Consider the following 18077-nt stretch of genomic DNA (forward strand, 5'->3'; position numbering starts at 1 on the left):
ATATTTTGAAATTACCTAAAAAATAAAAGTATAATTTCTACCATATTGCAGTAATAAATATCAGGAGTAATCACATATTAAAGAAAGAAGAGAAACACTCATTTGTACAGTTGAATGATTGTTATTTATTTCAGGCTTAAGTTATGCATTGGTTTCTTATGCATCATATCTTTTAACAGTAATTTATAAATTCTCCTAATGAACAAATATGAACATGGAAATTTTTGCCAACTATTATAGTTCATGCAATGTTTGTTATTTGACTATTTGTCCCAGCACTGAGTTAAATCTGAACTTATTAACATAATTCAATATTGGACCTAGCTTTGTGAATGGAAAGGTGTGCCTTTCGGAACAATGTCTTGCTTTAAGGTGAGGATGAAAAAAATACAAATATTCAACTCTGCGAACTGGGCATATACTGTAGACTGTAAAAAAAAAAAAAAATCATACCCAAGTTAGAAAGAGAGCTGGCACATATGGGACTAGAGGCTTTGTTGTATCAATAGCAACTTTATATTGAAATTTATAATAATGTGTCGTTTTGTAATGTGATACTTTGTAACAACTGTAGGTCGCTCTGGATAAGGGCATCTGCGAATAAATAAATAATAATAAATAGTAAATAACAATAATACTATGCTTTAAGGTAATACAGCGTAACTTGAATGAACATAGCCAGGAAGTCATTTTCAAAAGTTAAGTTGATACATTTCTATGTGTGTGCTGTCCATTTATATACAATGTTTACAGGCAATATGTTTTATATACTTATAAGTTCAATGTAATTATCTTCTCAGATGCAAGCATTATGGATGTGAAGGTTTTAAATTCAGATTTTGAGTTGGCAGCTTCAAACTTGAAATGTTCATGTGCAAAACCAGAAGATCTGTAAAACATCTGCTAGTTTTGGCCACTCCCCTTTCAGTGGTACCATGTCTACTTCAAGTGGACCCTGCCTTGCCCCTTACTGAGGTATAGGTGCCTTGACTTATTGTCATCTACTCCGTAAGAAACACCTATAACAGAAGTGTCAACTAACCAGACGGGTGCATCAGTAGGTCAACAAAACAATTAAAAACAATACAAAATAAGATAACTATGCAAAACCCTACAAATTCAAACATGTTCCACAGTAAATCTGCATACCAACTTTAAAGTATGACAAACAACATAGGCAGACTAAGCTTACGAGGTATGATTTCACTGTTATTTTATCCCTCAAAAAATCAGACTTCACTGTGATGTTGGTCAGAGCATGACGTGTGCTACAATTAGCCTTTTAAGTAAATGAAGCTATAGTAAAAAAAAAAAAAAAAAAAAAAAAAAAGAGTTCTAAAAAAAATACCATGCCCTTGCTCTCTGCTTTTCTATGGGCACACTAGACATTTAGATTGACCGTTTTGCATTTGAATGGTCATAAATATTCTTTTACTTGCTGTACTTGTCCTGATGCTTTACAGGCCTGCTTCACCCATATTTTCCAGTGCAAGCATTATTAGTGATGCATCTTTGTCCTTGGTATACACGTTCTACAGTTAAGTGGTTGCAGTTAAACTGCCATTAAGGATAGGTTATTGTTTTCATTAGTGGCAGCTACATCGAATGTTAGCAGTTTCCTCAGAGGGAATTTACATTTAAGTTTAATTATGTATTGCAATTGTATAATTGTGGGTTAATTTACCTGTGTCTGAGTATACGTGCATTTTGGTAATGCACACCCCCATATCTTGGGATGCAAGAGGCACAAGAGCCTGCTGTTAAATCTAGGTTACATAGTATAATTATAAAATCAAAGACAAAGTATCTGAACATTTATGTTCTTTACAGAAATGTTGATCATTGTTATTGAGAAAGACTGGGCTTAGAGTCTTGTGCAGGTCAGATTTAAGACCAAACCCGCAACCCTCTGCAGCACCATCTTACCCACGACCCCGACCCGCTTTAATATGACCTGCAACCAGACCCAAACCTGCAAGTGTTTGTCCTTTATCTGTGTTGACTGACTGACTGACTCTCTCACGCTCTCACATTCACAAACAGGTATATCTACCATTCTCCACAGATTTTAGGCTATACAGCATGGTAGTTCGCACTAGTGGTCTGGATATATTTTAACCTTATAACATATTAACTATCTACTTACTTTACTATAAATACCTGTATATTATTTTCATGCCACCGGTTGAACGGGAGCCACATCTGTGCTTTCGCAGAGATGTAACATTATTTTCTTTCGCTAGGATTCAAAAAAATATTCTGATTTACCTCTGAAAGTATTATCCGCTACATAATAATATTATTAACCTCGTCCACAGACATTTTTGTATCACCAAGCAGATATGATAAGTATCTTAAGACATATCCAACAAGCGGCAATACAAACAGAGAATATTGCTTAGTCAGCTGACTCCTCCCTACTCCTGCTTTAGTGCTTGGAGTACCAGTACATTTACATTCTGATATGTTATTTGGGAGAGGGTTACAGATGAGTACGCTGAAAGGACAGAAAACATTTTTTGTGATTCAAACATACCAACTCGAGCCCGACCCACTTTTGCGGGTCATCTGAGGGTACCCCAACGCAGTGCAGGACTCTAACTGGGCTCCATTCACAAAGATTTAACTTTAAATAATGTTACGAGTTGCTATGAAAACATATTTGAAGTTTGATTCATGAAATGTTCTCATGCTTATTTAAAACAATCCATTTCAATAAACGACAACATTCATGAACATCAGCATTTATTTAGAAAAAAAAAATTGGAAAAATAACTTAACAGTTTGTCAATTAGGCCTATATGTAAACTGAAAAGACATGAGGCCTTGTTTTGGATTTTGCCTTTCAGGGTTAATTCGCCTGCAGGAGCTTATCAAAGCACCATCCAGATATAATATCAAAATTAAAATCCGGCAACTCCCCACAGTGAGTAAGGATGCCAGACCTCTATTGAAAGAGATGAAGAAGGGCAAGGAGTTCTTTGTAATATTCGACTGCACACACCAAACAACTGCAGAGGTTCTTAAGCAGGTGAGTGGCAGTAACTGTTTTTGTCAATTGGTATGAGTCTTTACTTGCATGCACTTCACATAGGAATCTTTTTTTTCTGGTAGATGAATTTGTTATTGTAGAGCTCAATTTAGAAAAGACAAAGGGGGGCAGTCTTTTTTATGATGTATTAAGACATTATGGCACTAAAGATCAGAGCAGTGCAGGAAGCTGTGTTAAGGGACCCAAAGTAAGAATAGAGGGGCTTTGCACAGATATGTATATGTTACATTGACTTACATTGGAATTAATATAAATGTATAAATAAGTTTGAGAATTCCTGGTAAATGAAATGTGAAACACTGCTTGTTACATACAGTGGTTTGCAGAAGTATTCACCCTCTACCAATAATGTCACATTTTGTTGAATTACAAAATAAGGAAGCACAGTTTTTCAAACTAACTTTTTTTATTCAAAGCTGTAGTGGTTAAATTGAACACTGTTATATAAGGAGGAGGTTAAATGTCAGCAAAACTTGCAAAGAATGTACAAAATGAAATTTATTGGTTGCATAAGTATTCAGCCCCTTAAGTCAGTACGTGGTAGAAGCACCTTTTGCAGCAATTACTGCTATGAGTCTTTTTGGATAGGTCTCTACTAGCTTTGCACAGTAGGATGGTGACATTTTTGTCCATTCTTCATGGGAAAATTGCTCCAGTTCTGGCAAGTTTGTTGGGGATCATTGTGGATGGACTGCAAACTTCAAGTCTCGCCATAAATTTTCGATTAGATCAAGTCAGGACTTTGGCTGGGCCACTCAAGAACATTAATTCTCTTCTTGTTCAACCACTACAGTGTAGCTTTGGCTTTGTGCTTTGGGTCATTGTCCTGCTGAAATGTGAATTTCCTCCCCAGTTGGCTGACTCAAACAAGTTTTCCTCAAGGATTCACCTGTATTTTGCACCATCCATTCTCCCCTCTATCCTGACAACCTTCCCCGTCCCTGCTGAAGAGAAGCATTCCAATAACATGATGTTGCCACCACCATGCTTGACAGTTGGGATGGTGCTGACTGGGTGATGTGCAGTGTTGGGCTTGCACCAGACGTAACGCTTGGAATTTAGACCGAAAAGTTCAATTTTTGTCTCGTCTGACCACAAAACCTTTTTCCACATGTCTGCAGTATTATTTACATGCTTTTTTGTAAACTCCATACATGTTTTAAGATGAGGCATTCTGAGTAATGGCTTCTTTCTTGCCACCTGTCCATACAGACCAGATGTGCTTATTTTGATGTGTGAACACTGACTCCCATCTCAGACACACACTTTGCAAGGTCATTGTTGGTTTTAGGGTGACATCCCAAACCAATTTCCTGCTTGCCTGGCTGCTCAGTTTGGGAGAGCGACCTAATCTGGGTAGTGTCTGGGTGATGGACTTCACTGTGCTGAGAGGGATAATCAGCGCCTTTTGAAATTTTGTTTTACCCTTCTGCTGCCCTATGCCTCTCAACCACTTTATCCCTGACTTATTTTAAAAGCTCCTTGGTCTTCAGGTTGCTTTGTTGGATCATTATATGAGTTGCAGCTTGAAAGTCTTTATATACCTGAGGGAAATTATGTACAAGTTAAACCACTTTGAGTACACATAGGCTGAAGCCATTTCACTAATTGTGTGACCTTTCAAACAAATCATTTGCACCTGACTTGCTTTAGTTGAATACTTTTGCAACTGAGATTAATCTCTTTGTTTATTTTGATTTAATCTCTGTAATTATATTCTATACACATTTTTTAACTTTATCAATGTGGAGTAGTTTGTGTAGATTCTACATGTAAAGTCTAATTTGAAAGCGTTGTAGAGTACGCTCAGGTGCCAACAAAATGTGAAAACTTTGCAGGGTTGGGGGTGAATACTTCTGCAAACCACTGTATTTCAGTTAGGAACTCAAAGAATAGTTTGAGACTCAAGCCCTTTATGTAGGGTAATAAATGGCTTGGAACAGTATGTGTTATATTCCAGAAATTATGGTAAATAACTACAGTGTACATTTACATTTTCTTGACCAAAAATAGCTCAATGCAATGCAGCAGTAAATCAAAGCCCTTTAATCAAACACTATCCATGTTACTGAATTCTGCTGAGTCAACGCCCAGGGGCCGTAAAGTTGTTGTTGAGGCAAAAGTGTGTGGGGGGGGCGTTGGCTCAGGCAGTAGTGAAATGAATTCTTCTTCAGACACTGTCTAGTTCTGTAGATTCAGAGATGCCAAGGTTTGATGATCTCAAAGAGTGAAGGTGTATATCACTGATGAAAATGCACATGAGATGACAAAACCAGGACAGTTTTAAACTGAGCTGTTTACTACTATTAAACCAAATAGAGATAATGTACAAACATTCAATAGTACTGAACCGATTAAAAGTAGTACTTAACTGTCTATTATTGGATTTTGCAATGCCCAACCCCCCCCCCCCCGATCTATATCTCCAGTTATTGTAGTTACATTGTGTGCTTGCTTAAGAAGTTCAACTACAACAGTGAATTAGTACTTTTGAAGTTCAGTGGCTGTTTTACTTTAATCACACATACAATATTACATTTTATATGAAAAAATAGTTTATGCAAATAAAATATAACAAAATATATACTACTACTGTGACTACTACTAATAATAATAGAAAAAATAATAATGATGGAAAGATTGGTGCAAATGTGTATTAATTAGACTTGGTATGGAAAGTCAAATGGCAGTTTGTAGATGGACAGAAGTAAAACTATACTGCCTGTCTGTTGCCTCTCTCTGTCTTATAAGCCCAGGCTGGATCCACTGGATCATTCTGTAAGTATATAGGGAGACGAGACCCAACTCCGTACTGTTATGTTGTATTTTGGAGAGTTTGTATTCATTGCCTGTTGTCTATTTGTAGATCCTTTCCATGGGGATGATGACTGAATACTATCACTACTTTTTTACCACACTGGTAAGGCATTATGTTACTGTTTTATAAAGAAAAAAAAGGTCCTTTTGAATCATTACATCAGGGCTGTATTTTTTCAGGGTAAAAAATAACTTACTTCACAGCATTTTGACGGTCTAAAAATAAGTAGTTTACGCTTAAACATATTTATTAAAGCAGAAAAAGTAGCATTGTCGCATTCAAAATTATTATACAACAAATGTGCCTAAATATTTAAATGCTTACCTGAAAAGCAGTACATTGTAGAATATTTTCTTTTTTATGTCCACCTTGGAAATAAATTAAAACAAACAAATGTTGTTTATTGTTATAAAAGTACAGTAATCCCTCGCCAACCACAGGGTTACGTTCTTGAAAACCCCCATGGTTGGCAAAACTGCGGTTGGTAAATACTAGAGCTTATGGGAAAATAAGCGGTTAGGTTCTCCACGGCCGAGGTTACACTTATCAAAACCTATCTAAGTTGCATTTTCCTTCACTAAACACAAATGACAAACACAGTAACATAAAAGCAATGCAAATGCTATAACATACTGGGTAATGTAACATGTAAAAAGTAATACAATTATAACATAATAAAGAGAATCCTTGAATCCTTAGAGTTGAAGGCCAGGGTGTTGTTGACTCGTGATAGTTACGCTAAGTTAACAAGGAACAATGAGACCGCGTGCGCACACTACTATGACTAGTACATGAGACAAAGCTAGAGATGATGCTAGTACTGGTAGGGGAGATGCTGACGAGATGGGAGCGCGGAAGAATACACAGGGTGCCGCGGAAGCAAATGTGGATGTGTCATATGTTTCCGTGCAAAACCGCATATACACAAATCTATGTGCGTGTATACATTAATTCCGCGGTTGGTAAATATGCGGTTGGTGAAGGATTGATATACTTATTTAAAACAGGTCTAGAAAAATGTGTCTTTTCAATGTGTGTTGCCCGAGCAGTAATGTAATTACAGTAGATGCTATCTTCGATTTTTGAAAATGTTAGAAAATCTGCATTATTTCTTTATAATTGCTATTTAAGTTTTGCTTTAGTGTTCTTGATTTATTTCAGCCTGCCACAGGGAAGTAGTTCAGAGCAGTCATGAACAGCAACTTAACAGCACCTATCTATGATCAGCACTATTTCATTTCTGAGAGAGGGATGTGTCACACAGTTCAGTGGCAGACAGACAGGCATGCTTTCAGTGTGCACAGCCTTTACTTTTGCTGGATGATAACATGTTTTACAGCACGAGAAACTGACTACTTTTAAAATGGGACATATACAGAGAACCGCCAACAATAAAATAAAATAAAACAAGGCAAAATGTTGCATTATTTCTGCAGGAGCCCCTCTCCACAGCAAAGGAAAACACTGGCAACTTTAAATGCAAAGGCTTTAATAAGCATAAGCATTGCTCAATGTCTTAGTTGCAGCACGTCAAATCAGAAAAAATAGGATTCAGTACTATTTATTGACACCCTGGTGCTGCTCCCGCATCGCCTGTGGTGTGAACGATACTTATCAAAAGTATAAGCTTTTTTCATTTTGACCCATCGCTTCACAGTTCCGCTTGCCGCATCGTGTCTGGTAGGTAGCAGCCTTTAGGGTGTGATAGTGAATATTTCTATATTCATCATGTAATGCTGCCGAGTGAGACCGATAGCCCGAAAAAAAAGGTCTGTATCTGAGCAATACACATAGCCCCTGTACAAAAGAGATAATACGGGCACAAGCAAAGATAGCTTCTTCCTCATCCAGCGCTCAAAGAATACTACAGAGATTTGCAGAGCTTTTTGAGATGTTATAGTAATAAAATAATGAGTTGGATCGCATTATTGAGTAGTTCAGTAATAAAACAAGTGATCAGGAGAGGATTTATCAGTATGCACGTCTATGAAGAGATAGGAATGAGGCAAGGCAGGAGCAGGGTACTGATGGGAGGGAGGAGGCTGGGGAGGTTGGGGATGAGGAGGAGGATGACTTGGCTTCCCTGTCACAGCGGCAGCCAGTGTCTGCAGAGGCTGGGGAGCCTCTGAATGTGATGGAGCTGCCAACACCACAGCCGAGGCTGAAGAGATTCAGTTGTGGTCTTTCACCAAACGAAGTTACTAGAAAAGAAACTAAAAAGAAAATAATGAAGAAGCTGCAGATCTGCCTAACAGCGAGCAGGGAACGGAGCAGAGCCCCAAGCCTGGGCTGGAGGGGAGCCTGCCTCAGGCAGGGTTGTCTATCCCTCCTGACATGGAGGGAGAGGGGAGTGGCATGGAGACGGGCTGTGGACCGGCGCTGTGCAGCTCTCTTCTCTCTCTGAATCCCAGCAGGCAGAGGCAGTGGTGGTGGCTGTGTATGTGCTGAGAGGAGAGCGGAGCAGAGCCATAGAGACAGTGAGGATGGAGAAGGAGAAATGGAGAGGGAGCTGTCTGACTCCTCGCTCATCTCTGACATCCTGATACAACCGAAAACCATTTTTTTTAACTTGAAAAAATTAAAATCCAAAAATAAAAAAGAGGGATTGAAATTGAAAACTTCTTCCGAGATTTGCGATTATGCCTCCACTCAGTGCACATCGTCACTCAAAACGCAACATTAAAAGAATTTGACCAGCAAAAAATGGCCTTAAGAAATATGCTCAAGTGATTAAGAAAAAAGATTGATAATGTTGCTAAATGTTAAGTTTAAATAGATACCTCTTATAATAATTTTTGTATCGTCGCTTGTTTTACTTTGTCAGTTTTTTTAGCTAGTATGGAAAAGTGCGTTTTTATTTCTTTTAACGTGAATGACCGCAGCTGTGTGAGTTTTTAGAGCAGAAGCGGACAGGGGTAGCATTAACACAGGATATGCAGTCAGACAGGGAGAATGAGGTGGTGTGGCTGGCAGAGTGGAGGGGCAGAGCAGGAATTAGCAATATTATTTAAGCCCAGCCTAGGAGCAATGATTTTAGACATTGAAGAGATTGAAAAGAGTTTATTAAAAGTGAGGGCAAGGTTGAGTGACATTTTATATGTTTTTATTATTATATTTATGCACCAAATAAGGGGAGGGAATTAATCTTAATTTTTACCAAACTAATGCAAGCTCTTTTAAGTATTGATAATGATGATGTGGTGGTAGTGGGGGAGATTTTAACTGCACCATTGATTTTAACATGGATAGGAACAATGAGGAACCCAGTCCCCAATGCTCGAGTGAATTAGCTGCAGATTTTTTCAGTTCAGTGGCCTGGTTGATGTCTGGAGGTGACTGCGCCCTAATGCAAGACAATGCACCTGGTCTCATTGTCGCTCACAACAAATATATAGAGCAAGGTTAGACCGCTTCTACATGTCACACGCTCATCTGAATACATAAGAATAAGAAAAACTGCACTATAAAAATATGAGGCAGTGGTGGGACATCAGAAAAACACAGATTAAAAACTTTTGCCAGCAATACACACTCAACTCAACTGGGTCACTGAACCCAGTTTAACTAAAAATGAAAAACACTGTAAAATTATTAATGGAATAAAATGTTGCAAACAAGGGTTGTTAATTGCTGTGTTTACAGTTTTTTTACAGCGTAGAAATACTTCAAAATAAGTTATTTTAGTAATCACCACGTTTTCAAGAAGTGCTTACCACCAATTAATGGGTTATTTAACATAAGACAGTGTTGTTCTGTGTTATTAATTTGAACAAAAGTTAAAGAGCAAGTAGCGGGGTTTCGAAAAATATACTCCCCACGTGCTGCTACAACTGTTTAAATAATGTACCTGTATATTTTTTTTCTTTTCATTAACATCCTGACAAGTTTTTACACTTAGAACTTTAATTAAAGTCTATTTCAAAGCTATTTTCAAATGAGGGCAAATGGTTCTGAAGCCTTAATTAACCCAGCTAATCAGAGGCCAAACCTCATGCAAAAGTAACTCCCAATGATAAAGCTTTGGACAGCCTCAAGCTCTTGTGCTAGTAAATGCCCATACCAGGTTTCATTAAGTGAATGAGCAATTCTCAAGATATACTGTATCTATGCTGAAAGCCTAACCTGGATCTAGCCGAGTAATGGGTAGTATGGCATTTCTTGATTTCTGTGACTTCAAGCTGCATCATTGAAGTTAATTTAATTGTCATGTTTTATGGCGTTTAATGGATTTTGTGGCGGATCTTAAACCATAACATTTTTTTAAACACTTTTTGTAACGAATTTATGATAGTTTTTTGACTTTATTGTACAGATGAGACAGTTGCTATAGCATTGTGATCAATGTAAAAGCAAAAAATAAAACTGAAATGACATGCACTCTTGCATAACCCCTTGCAAATGACTTATTTAGAAAGTAAGTGGAGCACAAGGAATTTAGCTTTAAAAAGCCACTGTCAAGAAGCAAGTCAAATAGCTTTTGCAATAGTTTACAATCTTGCTTCATTAGTTTTTTATTCTATAGTAAGATTGTATTGCAAACAGGCATTTAGGCCATATATATTTATACTGTGTTTTTATGTTATACAGGACCTGTTTGCTTTGGATCTTGAACCCTACCGATACAGTGGAGTCAACATTACTGGATTTCGACTTCTCAACATCGACAATGCGCATGTGGCTTCAGTTGTAGATAAATGGTCGATGGAACGTCTCCAAGCACCTCCCAAACCTGAAACTGGCTTATTAGACGGCATTATGACAGTAAGTAAGAATTGGCAAATATCATCGGGGGAATAAGGGCACCAGTTTACAATTTCAAGAATTTACTTTACACAGGAAATACTAATTGTCATTATCTTACTTTGGTGTACCTCCATCCCAAAAAATAACCCATCATCCTATTGCCGATAATTTAAAAGGGTTTGAAAACATTTTTGTTCCTGTTGTTAACAAGTCCTTTTAACATTTAGTTGTACAGTTTTAATTTAGTTAAAAAGCTTAATTTTTGTATGTTTTGAATGTATTTGTTAAATAATCATTAAATTACTTTTTGAATACATAAAATGTATTGTATGACACAGATTTAACCATGTCAGCTTCCTGGAACCGAGAACCCATCAGTGTGACGACTCTGAGTCCAAATAAGTGAAGATCAGAGTACTGTTATGATCTGATGGTACAAACCTTGGCCTCTCCCCTCTGCCAAGCCAGTGAACCACATTGGGTACCAGTGGATATGTTGAAACAGTGTATGATTGTTTTATGATGAAGTATTATATAATGGAATCTAAAAACGTACTGCTCCTTTAAATCGTTAAACTTTAGTAGTTTGTCCTGTTTGAACCAGTTATTGTGTTGTGATTAAAAGTTTTTAAACACCCAAAACCTGGAAAATTCTTGCTAACCTTTTTTTCATAGTTACCCAAATACAGCATGCTGAAAGTATTTTCAGACTTAACTGACAAGCAAATTGAGTAGTTATAAGAGCTATGGTCTTCATTTGAATTAGTTTTTTGTTCACTTTGCTTTTCAGACAGAAGCTGCCCTAATGTATGACGCTGTGTACATGGTAGCTATGGCTTCACAGCGTTCCTCCCAAATGACAGTCAGCTCTTTGCAGTGTCATAGACACAAACCTTGGCGCTTCGGACCAAGATTCATGAACCTATTTAGAGAGGCAAGTAATGTATTTTTGTGAATCTCAAACATTTATTCAAGCAAAAATAGATGTCAATCGGAAAAATAGGAATTATTTTGGTTCATAAAACATAACGTTGTGCATTTGAACATGTTGCATATAAATACAGTGCTCACCCATTATAACGCGCCTCGTTATAGTGTGGAATCAGTTATAACACGGTAGGGTCATGGCTCCCATTTGCTCCGTAATGCCATTACAGTAGCCCTTTTATACTCGTTATAAGGTGGAACACAAATAGCATGGTCTTGTAACTATGGCTCCCCATTATAGTGTTATAAAGGGTGAGCACTGTATTAGATAGCCTGATAAGAAATCCATTGCAACTGCTTAAACGTGTCTGTTCTTTTTTTTTGAACTGTGGTCAAGATGTTTACCAAACACCTGCTAGTTCAAGGAACAATTCATTTGGAACCAAATAGACTTTAAAAATTATTTATTAAACTTTTTACTCCAGATAAAAATGTGTGCTATATTACATGAAGGCAAACATTTTAATGATACTAAATAAATAGCTATAAGTTATAGGGGGCTGCAGGGGCAAAATACTGCATTCTGATAAAAGAAATTGCTTTGCACATCCTACTAATTGTAAAAAACTGCAGATTTTCTAAAACAGTTAATGTACTGTACATACAGAGGGAGGCTTTGTTGATGCTGCCGTCTAAACTTCATCAAAACGAGTATTGATTAGAGGAACAAATGAGTACAGCCAGCGAGATGTAATGTTTTGCCCAGGAGAAAGCTGTCTGTTGTTTGTGACATCAGTTGCAATTAAAATAGATAAAATTGGCTTTGGAGCACTGTGAGTGGTGAAGCGCTGATGCGTGGATTTATTAAATAAAATAATTAAACAAAAACAAAACACTTTCACAAAACACAAACGACACGTTGGCCAAAATAAACAGACAGTACATTTAAAAAAGTAACGTGCTGGTTCATAGCCAGCATGAGTAGCAATTGTTTGTATTCTTACTTTGTATAGGCCTCTCTCTCTTGGGTCTGTGACAATTCATCAGGGACAATTCATCACCAACAATTCATCACCAGCAGTTCATTACCAGCGACAGTTCATCATGGAGGGTACATTATCATATCACAGCTGTTTAAAACGCTACAGGTGAAAATGACCGGTGCAGTAGTTTGAAATTTCAGTGCTTCTAGTGTTAAAATAAAGGTTTGAAAAGCAAACTTGTTATTTTTGTTTAGTTTTTTTGCTTGTTTGTTTGTTTGTTAGTTGGGTGGTCACAAACTAGTAAAAGTTAGTATATTTTGGGTTTCATTTATGTAATTTGTAAGTGAATATGTACTGTATCTGTTATTTATGATTTATTATAGCTCTTTGTTTTTAACACAGTTTTTATGATACATTGTGGCCATAATCGGTGAGTTCTTGTCCATGATGAATTGTCGCTGGTGATTAATTGTTGGTGATAAATTGTTGGTGATGAAAAGTGTTTGACAAATTGACGATTCTGCAAGTGAAGTGATTTGGCAGGGAAGGTAATTAACCCTTCCCTGCCAACCTAAAACAACAGTGTCCAAACACATACATTTTAAATAATAACAACACATAACACAAATGCAAAATAATACATATAAACACAAGGGCAGGGTGTACATCGTCACAAACACCCACAAGTGAGCAATAATGTGAAACAGACTTTACATACATTTCAACAGAGACAAAATAAACATAAACCAAAACAACTCTAATATAAATATAGAAATAAAATAGCACTTTGTATCCCATACTCCTCCGCACAAAGTCTGATGTGGTTATTGAAAATCACCCAAAAAAAAGAGATATATATGAGAATAGCCAAATATAGTGGAAAAAGCGCACTACTTTGGTGTAGTTTTCTCCCCCAAAAACATCTTCTGTTGTTGGTTTAATAAAAAAAGGGTTTGAAACATTTTCATACCTGTCATTAACAAGTCACAACATTTGGCACTTCAGATCAAGATTCATGAACTTGTTTAAAGAGGCAAGTGATGTATTGAAGTTCAAACATTTGTTCAAGCAAAAATAGAGGCTAATAGGAAAGCAGGATTTATTTTTTGTTCAGACAGCATGGCGTATAGCTTGTGCATTTGAATGTGTTGCATGTAAATATTGAATAGCCTGACAAGAGCGCTCTCTGAGGATCTTTCATTGTTTTAACCAGCCCTCTATTAAAAATGTTTTATTCAACCCCCTTTAGTGACTATAATAACAACTGTAATTTGGAAACTGCAGTTACAATAGTACAAATAATTAAGTAAGAGGTTGCTGTAAATCTTTTTTTTCTTTTTTATATACATTTATTTCCCTTAAGTAAAAGCTTTTAACATTGTCATGTTAAAGCAGTTAACAGCTAGTAAAATTTAGTACGGTAGTCAATTGAACCAATTCAATGCATAGTAGATGGGGAGAAAAGATTCAGTGGGCAGATTTCTCAATGCTTTTTGCTTTCTGAAAGTGAAAAAAAAAACAAAAAAAACAATTACAATTTGAAAACTAAAAGGGAACAACTTCAAACACTTTCAAGCCCCTACATTAATTGTACACGTACAGCATATGATCTGTAGGAAAATGCATCATTCTGATTGTCAGCTGTTGCATTTAAGATTTATATTATTGTTTTGTCATAGCATGTTTATTTTCTTACTATTGTCTTTAGATACTTTTTTTTTTTTTTATTGTTTTTACTCAGGCACAGTGGGATGGATTGACCGGACATATCACCATTAATAAATCAGACGGTCTGAGGAAAGATTTTGATTTGGAAATAATCAGTCTTAATGAAGAAGGGATGGAAAAGGTGAAGACTAATCCAATGCTTTATTTTATTTTGTGATCAGCAAGATATGCTCGAGATATATATATATATATATAAAAGGTTTATTATGGTGAAGTACTTCAGGAATTGACTACAATAGTAGAAAGTGACAGCTTTACACAATAAGATTTCTTAAAACGTGTGCTTCATACACATGCTTCTTTTCTTCCTTTTGTTCTATTTATATGTATTTTATTTCTGTTTCACAAGCTTGCTGGTAATCCCACTCACCGTCTAAATAAAGTATGGAAAAAGGTTTGTAGCACAACAAAATCGGTCGCCAAACCCTGTTGTGTTTCTTGTTTTCATCATTGTTAGTCATATGTTAGTAAGGCATCTTATCCCTCAGTGTTCCTCTCTTACATGTACTACTCTAAAAGACCACTGACAGTTGTTGTCTCTCTAAATGTGTTGTACACTGTTACTGTTTCTTGCATACGTCTTTCTTTGTACTTACTGTACAAGAACATCATCTTTTGTATGTACAAAATTTCTTTTCGGTTTCACTCCAAGGTACTGTGGCTATCTTGAAAAGGTCTTGCTCTTAGATATTATTTCTTAAATGTTGACTCCTGATTAGATATAACTTTCCATATAAAATTCATTTTATCTTCTGTGCACTGTTCTTTGTCGGAAAGCAGACTTTTGTTACATTTCCCAAAGGTACCCTTTGAAACATGCTCGCCAGGGATTCATTTACCAGGGGATCAGACTCAATTAAAGCTATTGTGAGTCCCTGTTAACATACAGTTGTGCATGACTGTGAGTCCTTGTTTGAAACCACCTGGTGGTGATTTTATTAAAGGTTTCTCCATAAAGAGAGAACCTTAGCAACAGGTAATGAATGACACATAAAACATGAAAGAACAAAGAGAAAGCGCCTGGTCTCTTATACTCAAAAGATTAAATAATTCTTTTTATATGCCATTCATAGAAAATAAATTGCAAAAGTGCATCCCTTTTCATTGCTAGTGTTATTATTTCCAGAGGACTAAAGTGGAGGCACCAGTAGCATCAGTAAACACATTTTGTGCAGAAGAGAATGACACTGCATGCAATTGTTTGCTTTTAGTAAAATTAGAAAAAGTAATTAATAGACTTGAGCAAAATAGTAGAACCTTGTGTATTTTTTATTGAGAGAATTTTTCTTTCTATTTGTATTTGTTGTAAATCCCTTTTTTAATATAAAATTTATATTTTCTTTAGATTGGAATTTGGAATTCAAATGGTGGCCTTAACCTGACTGATAGCAACAAAGAGAAAACAGCTAATGTTACAGACTCGATGGCAAATAGAACACTTATTGTAACTACTATTCTGGTAAGTGTGGCAGAAAATGTAATATAAGAAATATTAATAAAATTAGCTTTCTTGATTGTTAACTTGTTGTTAATAGATAGTCTATTATAATTTATTTACAGGAAGACCCATATGTAATGTATAAGAAATCAGACAAACCATTGTATGGAAATGACCGATTTGAGGGATACTGTCTGGATTTGTTGAAGGAGCTTTCGAACATTCTTGGTTTTACTTATGAGGTGAATCTTGTATCAGATGGTAAATATGGAGCCCAGAACGACAAGGGTGAATGGAATGGAATGGTCAGAGAACTTATAGATCACGTAAGTAAGCTCATTGTATATGCAAGAAATAACTCACGACAGGGTGTGCGGTAAAACAATTCTATTGTATTTGCTTTGTCGAGTTTAATCGAAGATTACATCAATTCACTGCCAATATGAGACGCATTTCTAAGAAGACATTTTAGTCATTGATTTCATATCAAAAGGATAAAGGAAAGTAGTAAGACAAATAGTCATACAAACTATAAATGGAATGGCTTTCGTTTTTAGTTCAGCTTAGTCACAGTAGGGTTTATAATAAGTCACACTGCCAGATTGTTATTGATTGGTACTCAATGATTGTGTAAACAAGAGCAATCCAGGAAATATGTGGTTTCGTGTAAAGTAATTAACATGCTTTGTTGCATTAAATTAATACCTAACAACTTAAACTTTCTTAAAACGAATACTGTAAAACAGAATTTATTTGCGGCAACTTAATTTTGCTAATGGCCTTCAAGGTCAATTTTTGCTGCAATAAATGTTCACATGTACGGCACATGCATGAATAATATATTTCACATCACATTAATTTTGTGGATTTTTAATAAAGGTGAAATTAGCAATCATTTCTTGCTCGCAAAATGTTCTTATTTTACAGTATCTCGGAAAATATGAGTATTGGCACACCCCTAGTTATTTCTAAGTAAAGATGAAGCTATTTCCCTCCTGTGCAATTTAATAGACTTTACTTTCACTAATATGTTGTTTCTGTTGTTGTTGTCATCCATTTTGCATGTTATGGACAGGTAAATATGATTTCAATGGGGAGCTATTCAACTGTAGTCTCATACCCAAGGTAGTTTTTGTACTGTAGGAAAGTCTTTAAATAAGAATGCACTGTATTAACAGGGTATAATAGCATAACCAATATGCAATATCCAGCTCAGCCCATGTATTAATTTGCATTGGAAAAGCAACCCTTTCACATGAAAACAGAACAAGAAGATATAAAGATATATAAACATTAAATCTAATATCTAATGCATCGCCATTCATTACATAAGTGTAACATTTGCTGATTTGAAATATTTACAGGTCAAATGTAAAGAAGTATTTTGGTTTTATAAGTAATATATTCTCTTAAATTAACAGAAAGCTGACCTGGCTGTGGCTCCTTTAACCATAACCTATGTGAGGGAGAAGATGATTGACTTTTCCAAGCCTTTCTTGACCCTGGGGATCAGTATTTTGTACCGAAAACCAAATGGCACAAACCCTGGTGTATTCTCCTTCTTAAATCCTCTCTCTCCTGATATCTGGATGTATGTTCTACTGGCCTGCCTTGGTGTCAGCTGTGTGCTGTTTGTCATAGCAAGGTAAGGCACTGTTAAAGTGCTGGAGGAAAGAGAATGCTTGCTATTACACTTTTTTGGGACAGGTTACCATTGTACTATAAACATAAGTAAACTGCAGTGGCCTATGACTATTGCATTGTAACGTTACGGTTCTACTGTACATGGAAGAGGAGCATTTATATCGGTAGACATGCAAGTGAAGAGAAGGACAGAAAAACATAGGTAATCAGTATTGGTTTCATGTAATGAAAAAATCAAATTTATAACTAGTCTTTTTCTAAACATTTTAAATTATGTTTTTGTTAGTCAGTTGGTTGAAATATTTAAATGTTATACTTAGTTGACCAGCTTAAGATGGCTTCTAAACAGCGTGACCGGGAGTTCCCAGGGGGCGGCGCACAATTGGCAGAGCACCGCCTGGGTAGGGAGGGCAATCCACGGTTCACCGCGCACCAGCGATCCCTCTGGCTCATAGGTCTGTGTTGTCTTCCGGCATTATAGGTCTGGTAGCTTCGCTGTGGATCTGCAGTATGAAAAATGACTGCTTGGCAGGACCACGTTTCAGAGGACTCGTGTTTCAGCCTCTGTTTCCTGAGTAGCCGGGGCATTGAACCGGGATTAAAAATAACACAAATAATTGCCGATTCCAAATTGGGGAGAAAACGAGGGTAAAAAAATCATTGGCAATGACTACATTTTAGAAAAAAAAAAAAAAAAAGATGGCTTCTAAACATGGACCGGTTTAGTTATAGGGTCTGTCTCTG

The 18077-nt window shown here is 36.4% G+C and overlaps 1 protein-coding gene across 1 annotated transcript in view; it reads left to right on the forward strand.

Annotated features, from left to right (window-relative positions):
- Positions 1–18077, forward strand: part of LOC121327507 (glutamate receptor ionotropic, kainate 1) — a 58652-nt gene that overhangs the window by 20135 nt on the left and 20440 nt on the right. Inside the window, exons 3-10 of the mRNA XM_041271577.1 lie at positions 2850–3031; positions 5919–5972; positions 10458–10631; positions 11404–11547; positions 14265–14372; positions 15597–15710; positions 15812–16015; positions 17111–17334. Coding sequence (XP_041127511.1) covers positions 2850–3031; positions 5919–5972; positions 10458–10631; positions 11404–11547; positions 14265–14372; positions 15597–15710; positions 15812–16015; positions 17111–17334 — 1204 coding nt within the window. The remainder of the gene's footprint in view (positions 1–2849; positions 3032–5918; positions 5973–10457; positions 10632–11403; positions 11548–14264; positions 14373–15596; positions 15711–15811; positions 16016–17110; positions 17335–18077) is intronic.

This window comes from Polyodon spathula, chromosome 15 (genome assembly GCF_017654505.1).
Source record: "Polyodon spathula isolate WHYD16114869_AA chromosome 15, ASM1765450v1, whole genome shotgun sequence".
NCBI classification, from domain to species: Eukaryota; Metazoa; Chordata; class Actinopteri; order Acipenseriformes; family Polyodontidae; genus Polyodon; species Polyodon spathula.